This window comes from Cervus elaphus, chromosome 13 (genome assembly GCF_910594005.1).
Source record: "Cervus elaphus chromosome 13, mCerEla1.1, whole genome shotgun sequence".
Classification (NCBI taxonomy): Eukaryota; Metazoa; Chordata; class Mammalia; order Artiodactyla; family Cervidae; genus Cervus; species Cervus elaphus.
In genome coordinates, this window is record NC_057827.1 from 10326114 (window position 1) to 10339853 (window position 13740).

A 13740-nucleotide genomic window follows, 5' to 3' on the forward strand; every position below is an offset into this window, starting at 1 on the left:
TACAAAAATAGTGCTATTGATACCCACAACAACATACATGACTCTCAGAGGCTCTGTGCTGAGTGAAAGAAGGCAATCTCAAAAGCTGACACACTGCATGATTCCATGTATATGGCCTTCTTGACAAGATGAAATTAAAGGGGTGGGGAATAGATAAGTGGTTGCCAAGTGCTAGGCCTTGGGGGTATGACTATAAAGGTTTGGGGGTTGATGGAACCACTCTCTCTCTGTACTGTGGTGGTGGTTACACAAATCTATGCTGTTATTGTAATTTGTAGAACTGCACACCCCCAAATAGTCAATTTTACTATATGTTAATTTAAAAATAAAATTTAAATATATGTAAGAAAAATTAGAAGGTAATGCACAAAATTGCAGTATTTTTTAAAATTGTAATTCTATGGGCAACTTTCTTATTTTTCCAATTTTGTATGAACAAACTATTTTTATAATTCAAGTAATATACTTACAAACATGTCTAAACAGCAATGTTTGCAGTTTGGGAAGACAACAGATAGCCTTCATACTGCAATTGTATCTGAAGGCACTGTGCATCCTGGTCATTGAGGGCAGTTCATATTGTGTCCAGGAGTCTGTTTATGAAATTAATAAAGTATTCAATTCACTTTAGCAAGTGGAAGTAAAATAATAGAATTTTTGCTTCTTTAAAAGTCTGTTTTATCCAGAAAATTTACTCACGTAGAATTTCCCATTTGCTTTTGATGCCAAATAAATGAGACTGTGTCCAAAAGGCAATAATAACCCTTGCACACATGCATTATCTCGTATTCTCCAATCCCAGGAAGGTGAGTGGGGTTAGTATATACAGTTCTCTTTGCAGAGAAGAAACTGAGGTAGAGGAACATTTGTGACTTTCCAAAAATGATATAAAAGGTAATATTACCATTTTTTTTTGAGTCTTTCCTGGACATTATTAGAAATAAAATAAATGTTGTATGCCTTGGGAGAAAAAATACTTGTTTCCTCACTGAAAATTCAGAAGTGCTTTGACCGTAATGAAACATTCTCATTTGTTTGGTTTTTCAGGATTTTATATTGCACGCTGATTCTGCCTCTGCACTACCTTCAACCTTTCTTTTCGTACATCTTCCTCAACCTACAGCTCATGGTCCTGCAAGTTCTTAATCTTTATTGGAGTTACTTCATCCTGAAGATGCTCAAAAGAAGTATATTCACGAAGGTAAGGGCCGTTCAGGTTTTATTGCTCTTAGCAAGTAGATTTCATTGCCGGAACAAAGGTGAGGCCCAGATGATGGAACATTCTACTTAATTTATACTTAACCAGAATTTTTTCTTGATTTGATCGTCTTGATGAGAATTTCTCCAAAATATTTTTAAAAATATTATAACAGAGATTGAGAATTTGTCTTTTCAAGTTCTTTATGTGTGACAGGCCCCTAATAAGTAATTTTGAACATACAAATGAATAAACAATTTTGGGAAAGAAGTCACAGCATTTTGGATGGCCAGTTACAAAATAATTTATGAATCTGTTTATGGTCATTAAGTAGATTTCCAAGGTGTTCTTAAGAAATTGCTTTTATTAGAGGACAAGGATTTTCTGGAAAATTTTTATTCAAGAATTGATTGCTGCTTCTTGAAGAAAGTCCTAACGAGTCTAAATTTGCTCCAGTTTGGGGCAGGCTAAATTATGGTGAGAGTTCAGTGCTGTTTCAGATCCTTAGTTCACCTTGGCTGATCGTCCAATTTGTGCATAATGCTCTCCCCCTGAACTTTCTTCTCTCTGAAATTTTGTCCATCATTTGCTGATACTCTTTTTCTGAAACTATTTTCTTCCCTAAGAAATGAATAATACATTTTAGACAATGGAAGGGAATTTTTTTGTTTGTTTGATTTAGAATTCTAGTTTTTAATTTCAGAACAGTGGAGGAGATGGCTTAAAGAAATGAATAAGACACAAATCGTTGCTTTTGGGGAAACAACCCAGAATCTAGTTGGGGAATATTCATCTACTAGCAACTATATTTGTTATATAGAATGTCCTGTGCTGAAGAGAGGTCCCAGAAACTTGTGAAAAACAAAAGAGAAATTGACTCAAGGTGACCAGGGAAAGTTTGGTACAGATGGAATTTGACTGGAATTTTTAAGGCAAGTTAAAGAAAAAATCAAGTCATAACTCCTTCCTTGCCTGGAAGTCATACATATGAGGGAATTTTAATTAAAAATCTTTCAAGGTGAAAGTTACAGCTGGCCCACTTTTGGGTGTTACCTAATCCCTGTATAACATAGCATTGTATCATGATCAGAATGAGTGACATATGTAACAGATGTGCTTATAGTTTATCTGATAAGCTCATTTTTAAAATGAAATCTCTGGTTAATTTATTTTCCTACTTTAGCACTTATGTCTCAAAGATCATTAAAAAGTTGACAAGTAAAGTTCAGGTTGCCATAAATGACCTCTAGGTCTTCTAAATCTAGACAAAGGTATTAGAAATTAGGCTTCATCTGGATTAATCCCAAATCAAATCTTGAATTTTTTTTTAACTAAATTGATGATTTGAACTTGTTTTCCTGAGAAAAGATTCTTTTCTTTAGCTGAAATGGCTTAGAAAATAAACCTCTCATTGAATAATTCTAGTTTATTAATGTTCTCAATAGTTTTTCTATGATCTCTGCAAAAATTACTTCATCCCTAAGTGTCAGGTACAGTTGAAGTAACTGAATTTGAGCAGTTAAGACAATCTGCATATCCAGGGGTTGGAAGGAAGGCAGGTCACTGAACTGAGCCTGCCCTGCCTTCAGGTCCAGCCTTCCTAGAGCTCCTGTCCCAGTCAGAAGCGGTTCCCTTTTTAACTGGTCATTGTTGTTGTTCAGTCCCTAAGTCATGTCAGACTCTTTGCAACACGATGGACTGTAGCCCGCCAGGCTCCTCTGTCCATGGGATTCTCCAGGCAAGAATACTGGAGTGGGTTGCCATTCCCATCTCTTGGGGATCTTCCTGACCCAGTGATCAAACCCACATCTCCTGGTGAGTGACAATAATTACAGGCTTGGAAGGGATCCAGGCAGAACAAAACTTGGAAACTAGAAAATACTCTTTTTTGGTTTCATCATGATTTTCATATTTCTGATCTCTAATGGGTAATACCAAGCCTGATTAAAAACCCTGTGGGTTGGGGAGCTGTGGACAGGAATTCCTGATTTCTCATGCCGTACTTTGGAAAAGCTGTTTCCAATTGCAGTTTGACAGCAGCAGTGGAGGCCCCCGCGGCCCTAATCCTTGCAGCCCTTATGACTTCAGCTGGCTTGCATGTGCACTCTGTTTTCCACAGCAGTGGCAAATCTGGCTGTGAAATCAGCTTCTTCCTCCAAAGCCATAAAGCCGCCTTTTAAAGAATGCTGTTTGAAAGCGTAGTTGCATTGCAAAGGGGAGGAAAGAGATAGAGGCAGGAGCTGAAATTTTTAGAGGACAGCTAACAAGTCAGTTTTCAATTCTGTTTAGTAAATAGTTAGCATTTAACACATAACACAATTGTTACTAAGGTGATTAATTCTTGATATTTATAAAATGGAATTGCAGAGGTTTGTAGGCCTCCAAAATATTTTTTAAAATCTTATAACAGACATTGAGAATTTGTCTTTTCAAGTTCTTTATGTCTGACAGGCCCCTAATAAGTAATTTTGAACATACAGATGAATAAACAATTTTGGAAAAGAAGGCACAGTATTTTGGATGGCAAGTTACAAAATAATTTATGAATCTGTTTATGGTCTCTATGAATTTGCATGGTAGACTGAAAAGATTAAAGTGATTATTCTTTAAAAAAATAGTGATTTTTTAAGAATAGGAATAACTTATTTTCCCTAAGCAATAGGATTTCTGCATGCTTATGATGAATTTGCTACTTTAGAATAACAATATTGTTGTAATTTCAGGAAACTAACATATAAACACCATGGTTAGCAGGCAGCTTGCTGTTAAGAATAAGAATTGGCATCGAAACTTAACTGGTTCCTATAAAATGGAGAATTTTGTGATGAACTACCAGCCCACACATCACATCGGGAAGTATGATGGGCTGACATATTCAGCTTACTCTCTTTGCAAACATGAGAAGTGCTTTCAGAGGAAATTAGAAGAAGCATAGCATGCTTTTGTTTGATATTACTTAGAACTTGATCATTCTTAAGTTTTTGTTTTCTTTCTTCTAAATATCATACCGGGTGCTGGCCAACTCAAGCATGTTTCTGTGACATCTTAGACTGGTACATCGCCAGAACATGGAGGTGGGACTGTAGCCTGCAGCTGTTACAGCCAGGCTGGAGAAGCCAGTGCCTTGGCAACTGGCCCTAGCCATCTGCTCTTGACAAGCAGTGTCTCTTAAGTTCACAGAATGACACTTCAACACATGCAGAACTATTTTAGTTAGGGAAAGGAACACTCTAATAAGGGAAACTGAGGAAACTGAGGCTCAACCAAATTCACACAGTAATTGCATGGTAAGGTCAAGACTAAAAGACCGTGAATCTTTTAACTTATAATTGTTGTTGTTCAGTTGCTAAGTCATGTGCGACTCTTTGCAACCCCATGGACTGCAGCATTCCAGGCTTCCCTATCCTTCACCATCTTCTGGAGCTTACTCTGATTCATGTCTGTTTGGTTGATGGTGCCATCCAACCATCTCATCCTCTGTCGTCCCCTTCTCCTCCTGCCTTCAATCTTTCCCAGCATCAGGGTCTTTTCCAATGAGTAAGCTCTTCGCATCAGGTAGCCAAAGTACTGGAGTTTCAGCTTCAGCATCAGTCCTTCCAATGAATATTCAGGACTGATTTCCTTTAGGATTGACTGGTTGGATCTCCTTGCAGTCCAAGGGACTCTCAAGAGTCTTCTCCAACACCACAGTTCAAAAGCATCAATTCTTTGGCACTCAGCTTTCTTTATGGTCCAACTTTCACATCAATTCATGACCACGTAACATCATACTTTTGACTATATGGACTTTTGTTGGCAAAGTGACGTCTCTGCTTTTTAATAGCTGTTGGTCATAGCTTTTCTTCCAAGGAGCAAGTGTCTTTTAATTTCATGGCTGCAGTCACCATCTGCACTGATTTTGAAGCCCAAGAAAATAAAGTCTGTCACTGTTTGCATTTTTTTCCTCATCTATTTGGCATGAAGTGATGGGACTAGATGCCATGATCTTTTTGAATGTTGAAATATTTTTAAAATTTTGTTTATTTTTTATTGAAGGATAATTGCTTTACAGAATTTTGTTGCTTTCTGTCAGACATCAATATTAACCAGCCATAGGTATATATATATATGTCCCCTCCCTCTTGAACCTCTGGAGCAGGACCAGATTAGAGTCTGAGCTGCCTCCACAGCAGGTCCAGAGACCAGTGTAGTGTTGGAGGGCATATAAGGGAGGCGAGCTGGACTGTGACTCCAAGTGAGGGAAAGGACACTGACAGCAGAGACACAGAAAAAATGTATTATTTTCATATTTTGAATGTTGAGTTTTAAGCCAGCTTTTTCACACTTCTTTCACCTTCATTAAGAGGCTGTTTAGTTCCTCTTCACTTTCTACCAAAAGGGTGGTGTCATCTGCATATCTGAGGTTATTGATATTTCTCCCAGCAGTCTTGATTCCAGCTTGTGCTTCATCTAGCTTGGCATTTCGCATGATGTATGCTGTGTATAAGTTAAATAAGCAAGGTGACAATATACAGCCTTGAGGTACTCCTTTCCCAATTTTGAACCAGTCCATTCTTTCATGTCCAGTTCTAACTCTTGCTTCTTGACCTGCATACAGGTTTCTCAGGAGGCAGGTCGGGTGGTCTGGTATTCCCATCTTTTTAAGAATTTTCCAGTTTGTTATGATTCACACAGTCAAAGGCTTTAGCATAGTAGATGAAGCAGATGTTTTTCTGGAATTTCCTTACTTTTTCTATGATCCAAAGGATGTTGGCAATTTGATCTCTGGTTCCTCTGCCTTTTCTAAACTCAACTTTTACATCTGGAATTTCACAGTTCAGGTACTGTTGAAGCCTAGCTTGAAAAATTTTTGAGCATTACCTTGCTAGCATGTGAAATGAGCACAATTGCAGTAGTTTGAACATTCTTTGGCATTGCCCTTATTTGGATTGGAATGAAAACTGATCTTTTCCAGTCCTGTGGCCACTGCTAAGTTTTCCAAATTTGCTGACATATTGAGTGCATCATTTTAGCAGCCTCATATTTTAGGATTTTTTTTTTTATCTTTTAGGATTTGAAATAGCTCAGCTGGAATTCCACCACTTCCACTAGCTCTGTTGGTAGTGGTGCTTCTTAAGGCCCACTTGACTTCACATTCGAGGATGTCTGGCTCTAGATGAATGACCACACCAGCATGGTTATCCAGGTCATTAAGACTTGCCACCTGGGAAGTCCTATAATACTTAACCTTTCCTAATTTTTCAGGGAAGAAGATTAATAACAAGAAAATTAATTTAAAACAGTTTAATAGAGTAAAAAATAGTACAGAAACAAACTGAATAATCAAAATAGTCGATTAAAACATAGGTCCTTCGATTTGTTTTTGAACTTTTTAAAAGCATAAAACAGTTTTGTAATTATTTTTTGAATGATTTTTAATCTTTACTTTTTACCTCCTAGTAAAGAAAGCATGTAGGGTAATAGCTAAGACTAATGGCTCTATGCAGATTTGTATCTTGAGCATTATTATTTCTCTTCATTGCCTCAGTTTCCTCACCTATAAAATGAGGCTGATAATATTAGTGCCTGCCTTGTAGGAGAAAGCCCTTAGAAGAATGTCTGGCACCCAGTGCCCATATGATAAATGTTAGCTGTCATTATCATTGTCACTGTTACAAGGCAGCACTATTCCTTGTGCTGAATCCCAGAGACCCTGTGAGTTTCAAGTGACCTGGCCGTTTACTTGCAGTCAAGGTCTCCCTTCCATTTGCTTAGATAAAGCTATACAGCTGATGTCAGAGGTCAGAGTCCTTGACTTTCTGCCAGTGGCTCCAGTGACAGTTTCCTAAGCTGTCTTCTGCCAGTTGACTTTCACAACTCACATTCTAGATAGTACTTTTGGACACATTCACTCAGATATCAGCATTTTAGGGAAGAAACACAAAATTTGTAACTTCAAAGAAGACTTCAGTTCTCTTTTCTTAGTCGGCAATAGTGGATGTAAAAACAGCTGAACAAGACATGATAAAAATATCACAAAGACTGACCACTGAGGTAGAGTGTTATAAAAATGCTATTGGTTTATATTTCCATATGTCTGGGTATTATGTAGATTAATTTGTTTAACAATCTATTCAAGGAGCAACAGTGGAATCTATGAAATTTGATAACAAAAATAATTTTTCAAAGTTACTGGACTCAAAGAATTTCAAACTTGAATGTTCTTCTATACTTGATGTTCAGTCCAGCCACAAATAGAGAATCGCATAGGATTTCGGAGCTGGAAGAGACTACTAAGTGTCTGCCAGGAAACCAGGATCCCCTCAGGGTGCTGCTGCTGCCACCCCCTGACGTCCATGTGGATGGTTGTCTCTGTTGTCTGGAGGAGGGGAGAGCTGAGTGAGGAACGCATGCAGTTCACCCAGGGCCACACAGGACTGGGGGTTCTTGAGGTTAATGCTGTTCTCTGCCTCCCCAGGAACAGTGTACATCTGTGTGTGTGTGTTTAGTGTGGTTATGGTCACTTCCCACAAACTTCATGATCTTGTCATTGACTTTGCTTGGTTACCTTGGCAAATAATTGGTTAATTCCAACTCTTCATAGAGGCTACTCTTCAGAAAATCTCACTGAGGGCAAATTCCCATTGGGAGATTTTCTGGCTTAAATCAATCATAAATCTCTTTTACACCTGAGTGTAGAGCTGTTTAAAGAAGTCAAAGATAATAAAAGAGAAAACATATCTTGAGTGAGGACCAGGCCCACGAGTAGACTGGCCTCTTCTAAGCTGCATGCCCCCAACGGAACCCCTGCTGCTTTGCCCTCTACTGAGAGGCCTCCACAATAGGCCCACATGTACAGCCAGGGCCCCGAGGTGGTTGCTTGGGAGAAGCCCCAACTTCACATTCACAGTGGAGGTGGAAGTGGCACACAACTGGAAGGAGAGGATCACCTGCCCAAAGGGTAATTGGAGGCGTGGAGGGAGGAAGGGACTTCCTAAGGCCATGCAAATCCAGACTGGAACTGCCAGCATCCTTCTCAAGGAACACCTCTTTTTCACGCTAGGATAGCATTATGCAGGCATTTTCTTACACTGGCACGGGTCAATATGTTTTCTTAAGGTATTTGGTGATTCTTCCATTGGTTTTTTTCTAAACTGTTGCTTATTTCTGTCAAAACAGTCACTGGGAGGCACACAGCAAGATGCCCACACCCAGTCACTGTGAGGCAGCCCCTCTTCCTGTGGCTGAGGACAGCAGTGTATCTTTTCAGCTCTTAATTCCAAGCACACTGACCTCTGAGGGAGAAAGATTATATTAGGATTTTTAAATAAGGAAAAACGAGATTTTATTTCTGTTTTCTTCAATCTACCCTCTGTTCCTTTGGAATCAGGCATGGAAAGTGGCTGGGTATTGGTAGCTGAGTGGGGCCTATTCCCTCTAGGAGATTTCAGCTGCTGAGTGTCTCTTTAAAAATGACAAACCTCCCTTTCCTGCAGTTGCCCATGAACTATGTAATTATATGGTGCTTTTCCATACTTACTTTATCAGATATTGGCTCCCTATGCATACTCTTAAGTTTCTTGTCTTATCTGTTTTCTAACAATGGTTATCAATATGCTGTTCTTGGAGGTACTGGACTACACAGGTTGTTTGATGGACAGGCGGTTGACTGAAGCTGTTGTGGAAGGAAGGCTCCAGTCCGGGTGAGAGCTGTCCCATGAAGTATTTTGAGGACAGCAATGGCTGCTTAAATCCTGCCTTTATTTCCTCTGTCCCAGATGTTGACATGATGCTCCCCTCATAGTGTATTGCTGAAGTTGGATAGGAAGGGGGGCTATGGGGGAAGACCCAAGTGAAAATAGAAGAAAGAAACTCCAACATCTCTTGTACTCATGTTTTTTAAAAATAATTTCACAAAATGGAATGGGTTTTTATATACTCCTAAAAAGAATAAATATTCTTCATTTTATTATTGGAGAAACAGATGCATAAGTACATGCACATAAACACACATACATACACAAGTGTTTTATATGGAACTTGAGTTTCGGTTTCTGTATCAGCCTACACAAGGGGACAAGCACAATTCATGGCTTTTAATAAATCTACACATTCACACCAGAATGTGAAAGTTTTATTAATGGGCTCTTGGGCCAGAGAGATTGGTAAGAGCACATGGGGGGAAGAGTGTGCCTGGCCGATCCTGTCCCTGTTATTCTCCCACAGTTTTCTGTGGCTATTACCCCTCCGTGCCCCTACTGCATAAGACTCAGGAGAGGGCTTTACGTAACACAAAAGGAACCTTATTCCTTAAAATTCATTTTGCTTGTAGATATGGATAAAACTAGTTCATTTTTAAAACATTTTCATTTTGATTTATCATGTGGGTTTTAGCGCTTGAATGATTTATGATGCAGATGGCTTTATCTGAGTTCTGTTTAGGGAATAGGAAGCATACCATCTGTGGAACTCTGACTTTCATTGGAGCTATTTTCTATTTTCTGCAATTAGTGTCTCCTTGCCACACGTGTCAGGCTCAGGAAATCTTAAAAGCAAGCAGCACCGGGTACATGCTCCCTTCCTATGGCTCTGAAGTGTATCTTGCAGGCCTGCCCTGAGTCCTATCATCTCCTCAACATTGCTCTGAGCAGCTCAGGCCTGTAGGTGTGCTTCTGTAATGTTTTAGTGTGAACCCGGAAACCGTGGTCAGGTCTTCTGAGGGAATGGGATTGGCTGTTCTTCCTTGTTGGCTGGGTTGGGCCCTTCAATCCCATCACTGGAGCACTATGTTGAGGCCTGGCCACAATGAGGTTGCAAGCTAAGGTGAGTACTGGTCCTACTCAGTAGCTTCACTAGGTGGCTACTTACATCATGATTTGATAGAAGCCAATCAACCTTTCTGCACCCCCAACAATCAATTTATCTACTACTTTGGGTGCAAGATGATATGAAGAGTGTGGAGAAAGTCCAGCCCCAGGGAGGCCCCAGGATCTCCGCTATCCCGAAAAAGAATAATGAGGGGGAGGTAAACTCAGTGAAGATGTAGAAGAGACCCAATCAGACTTTATCTCCTTTCTGTAGCCATTGTTTCTTCTCCATATCACGTGTTAGGATGAGTGTGTATGTGTGTGGATGCATATACAGAAGGCTTTAGGGGTTCTCTGGGATTCCACACGTGTGAGGGAGGGAATGGAGCTGAACTGGGCAGAGGGAGAAATTAAAATATGGTGCAATTGCTACCAAGGCCTCAGCCCACCCTCTAGAGCACCCTAGAGCTGAGTGGCCCTTCAGAGATATTACAGCTAAAGCAGTGGGACCAGACCTCTGTACCCCAGCATTAACCTGTCACTGGATGTGGGCTGCCCTCTGGAGGAGGGGCATGGCTATGGTCAAAGGAGCTCCCTTTAGCCATGGATAATACCAGATAAGAGCACAGCTAGAAGCTCTCACGGCTGGGAAATCAGAGCTGTGGTCCTGAATGGGCTTCTGGGCTGTGCATCATAGGGTCCATGTGGCCTCCAATCTCTGCCTGCCTTACTGCAAACCTAACACCAGCCCCCACAAAGAGAACTACATCTACCCTCTGTAGGGAGGCAGACTAGAGGTCAGCGGGTATGGGTTCCCAGACACTTAGATGTGAAGCCTCAAAGAAGTTATTTATTTTTCATCCTGTTTTCTTTCTTTTTTAATTGAAGTGTAGTTGATTACAATATTATATTAGTTTCAAATGTACAACAGAGTGATTCAATATTTTATAAATTATATTCCATTTAAAGCTGTAACCAAATAATGGCTATATTTATTTCCCCACGTTGTACAGTATATCTTTGTTGCTTACTTATTTTCTACATAGTAGTTTGTGTCTCTTAATCCCATTTCCTTATCTTGCCCCTTCCCACTTCCTTCTCCCCACTGGTAACTACTAGTTTTACCTCTGTGTCTATGAGTCCATTTCTGTTTTATTATATACATTCATTTGTTTCATCTTTTGGATTCCACTTGTAAGTGATAATGTAGAGTATTTGTCTTTCTCCATCTGACTTACTTCATTAAGGTCCATTCATGTTGTGAGTAGCAGAATTTCATTCTTTTTATGGCTGCATAATATTCCATTGTGTATATATACATCCACCACATTCTTCTTTATCCATTCTTCTGTTGATAAGCACTTAGGTTGCTTCCATGTCTTGGCTATTGTAAATAATGCTGCTATGAGCATTAGGCTGAATATATCTTTTCAAATTAGTGTGTTTGTTTTCTTCTGATATATCCCCAGTAGTGGAGTTGCTCAGTCATATGGTAATTCTGTTTTTAGTTTTTTTGAGCAAACTTCACACTGTTTTCCATAGTGGCTGCATAAATCTACAATCCCACAAACACTCTGTGTGTGTGTGTGCACGCACATGCACTCTGTTACTCAGTCATGTCTGACTCTTTGTGACCTTGTGGACTATTGCCAGCCAGGCTCCTCTGTCCATGGGATTCTCCAGGCAAGAATATTGGAGTGGCTTGCTGTTTTCTCCTCCAGGGGATCTTCCCTGACCCAGCAATCGAACCCATGTCTCCTGAGTCTCCTGCATTGGCAGGTGGGTTCTTTACCACTGAGCCACCCAGGAAGCCCCACAAAATTGTACTAGGATTTTAAATGGTAACTTTGCTGGGTAGGGTATCCTGGGTTGCAGGGTTTCCCTTTCAACGCTTTTAGTATATCATGCTACTGTCTTCTAGCTTGCTATGTTACTACAGAAAAATCAGCTGTTAGCCTTATCATATACAAAGGGTTCCCTTGTATCTCTTTGTTTTTCTCCTGTTGCCTTTAGAATTCGCTCTTTGACTCTTCCCATTGTAATTATGATCTTTCTTGGTGTGTGTCTGTTTGGGTTCATCTTATCTGGGACCGTCTGTGCTTCCTATACCTGGATATCTGTTTTCTTCTTCAGGTTTGGGATGTTTTCAGCCATAATTTCATTAAATACATGTTCAATCACCTTCTCTCTCTCTTCTCCTTCTAGGATACTTGATGTTATCCCAATGATCCCTTAAACTGTTTCCATTAAGAAAAATGGTTTTTTCTTTTTGCTGTTCTGATTGTGTGCTTTCCATTATTCTGTCTTCTAGTTGACTTATGTGTTCTTCTGTATCATCTGGTCTGCTGTTCATTCCTTTCAGTGTTTTGTTTTTTCATTTAAGTTATTGTATTCTTCAGTTCTGACTGGATTGTTTTTATACTTTCTAGTTCCTTGCTAAAAGTTTCACTGTGTTCATCTGTTCTTTTCCCTAATTCAGTTTGCATTCTTATTAGTAATGCTTTGAATTCTTTATCTAGTAAATTGTTTATTACTGTTTAATTAGTGTTGTTTTTTAAGGGGGATTCTCTTGCTCCTTCAGTTGAGGCAAATTCCTCTGTCTTATTTTGCTTGTCTTCTTCTCTCTATGAAATTAGGTAAAATAATTACCTATCGCAGTCTCAAAGGGGTGTCCTTATGTGGGAGCATCCCTATGCAGTCTGCATGTGCCCAGTGGCCTTGTTGGGAGAGCTGGGTTTGGCACGAACATAAGTCATGCCTTTCATCAGGGTGAACTGGCAGTTCCCACCTTGGAAGGAAGTGGGCCTGGAGAAGGAGGAGCTAGAACCAAAGTCATGTGAGAGGTAGCACTTCCACCTCTGCCTAGTGGGTGTCACCCCCTTGTTGGTGCTTTTGCCATTACTGTAAAAAAAGCCACAGATTCCCAAGCACAGAGTTTAGTTAAGGCATTTCAAAAGTACAGCTCTGCAATTTTATTGAAGCTGTGGTTGCAGATGTCATTCCCAGAGTATATGGAAGTGCTGTGGCAGAGATTATTCATAATTTTATCCTCTTAGCATATTTTTATCATTGTCAAAGTTTATTTTGTTAAGTAATCCTTGCAATAATTTGTGAGGCCTGTACACCAAGGCCAGCTGCTTACTGTCACTAATGGGTAAATCATGATTAATTCATGATTCATGTTTCAAGTTGTTGGAGCAGAAGCTCTGTCTAAGTGTGTGCTGTGTCCTGGCCCTGGCACCCTCAGCTCATAAGGGTAGCAGAGTTGGAGTAAGAGAGGCTGGGTACTCAACAAGGGTCATGGCAGGGGTTGTGGCGGCCTGGCTGCCATCAGAGATGAGATCTGCCTCTGTTTTATGTCTGCAATCGCCAGGATTGGCTGCCTGCTCCCTGTTCAGTTGCCACTTAAGATTTGAGCTGCCACAGCATCTCATCTTTGAGATTTTCCTTGGTTGTGGTTGCCCGTGCTCCCGTGTGGAGTTGCAACACAAGGCAAACAGGGCTGGGGTATTGGCTCAGCTTGTGCTGAGGGGCATACTAGGGTAGTCACAGAAAACCAGTCAGACAGCCATGTGGTCTCAGTCCACTCTTTCTACCCTGCCTTGGGAGCAAGCAAGTATTCCCACGCTTCTCATGAGCAGAGTCTAGCTTTCGCTCAGACCTTCTATTCGTGTTACCAGTCCTCCTACTAGAAAAGGGATTTCACCTTCCCTCTGTTGGACCCAGGGCTGAGGTGGCCAATATGTGCCTCAAACC

The 13740-nt window shown here is 40.3% G+C and overlaps 1 protein-coding gene across 2 annotated transcripts in view; it reads left to right on the forward strand.

Moving 5' to 3' along the window:
- Positions 1-13740, forward strand: part of CERS3 (ceramide synthase 3) — a 147711-nt gene that overhangs the window by 91801 nt on the left and 42170 nt on the right. For both annotated transcript variants that reach the window (XM_043922615.1, XM_043922616.1), the window contains exon 10: positions 1048-1201. In XM_043922615.1, the coding sequence (XP_043778550.1) occupies positions 1048-1201 (154 nt within the window). The remainder of the gene's footprint in view (positions 1-1047; positions 1202-13740) is intronic.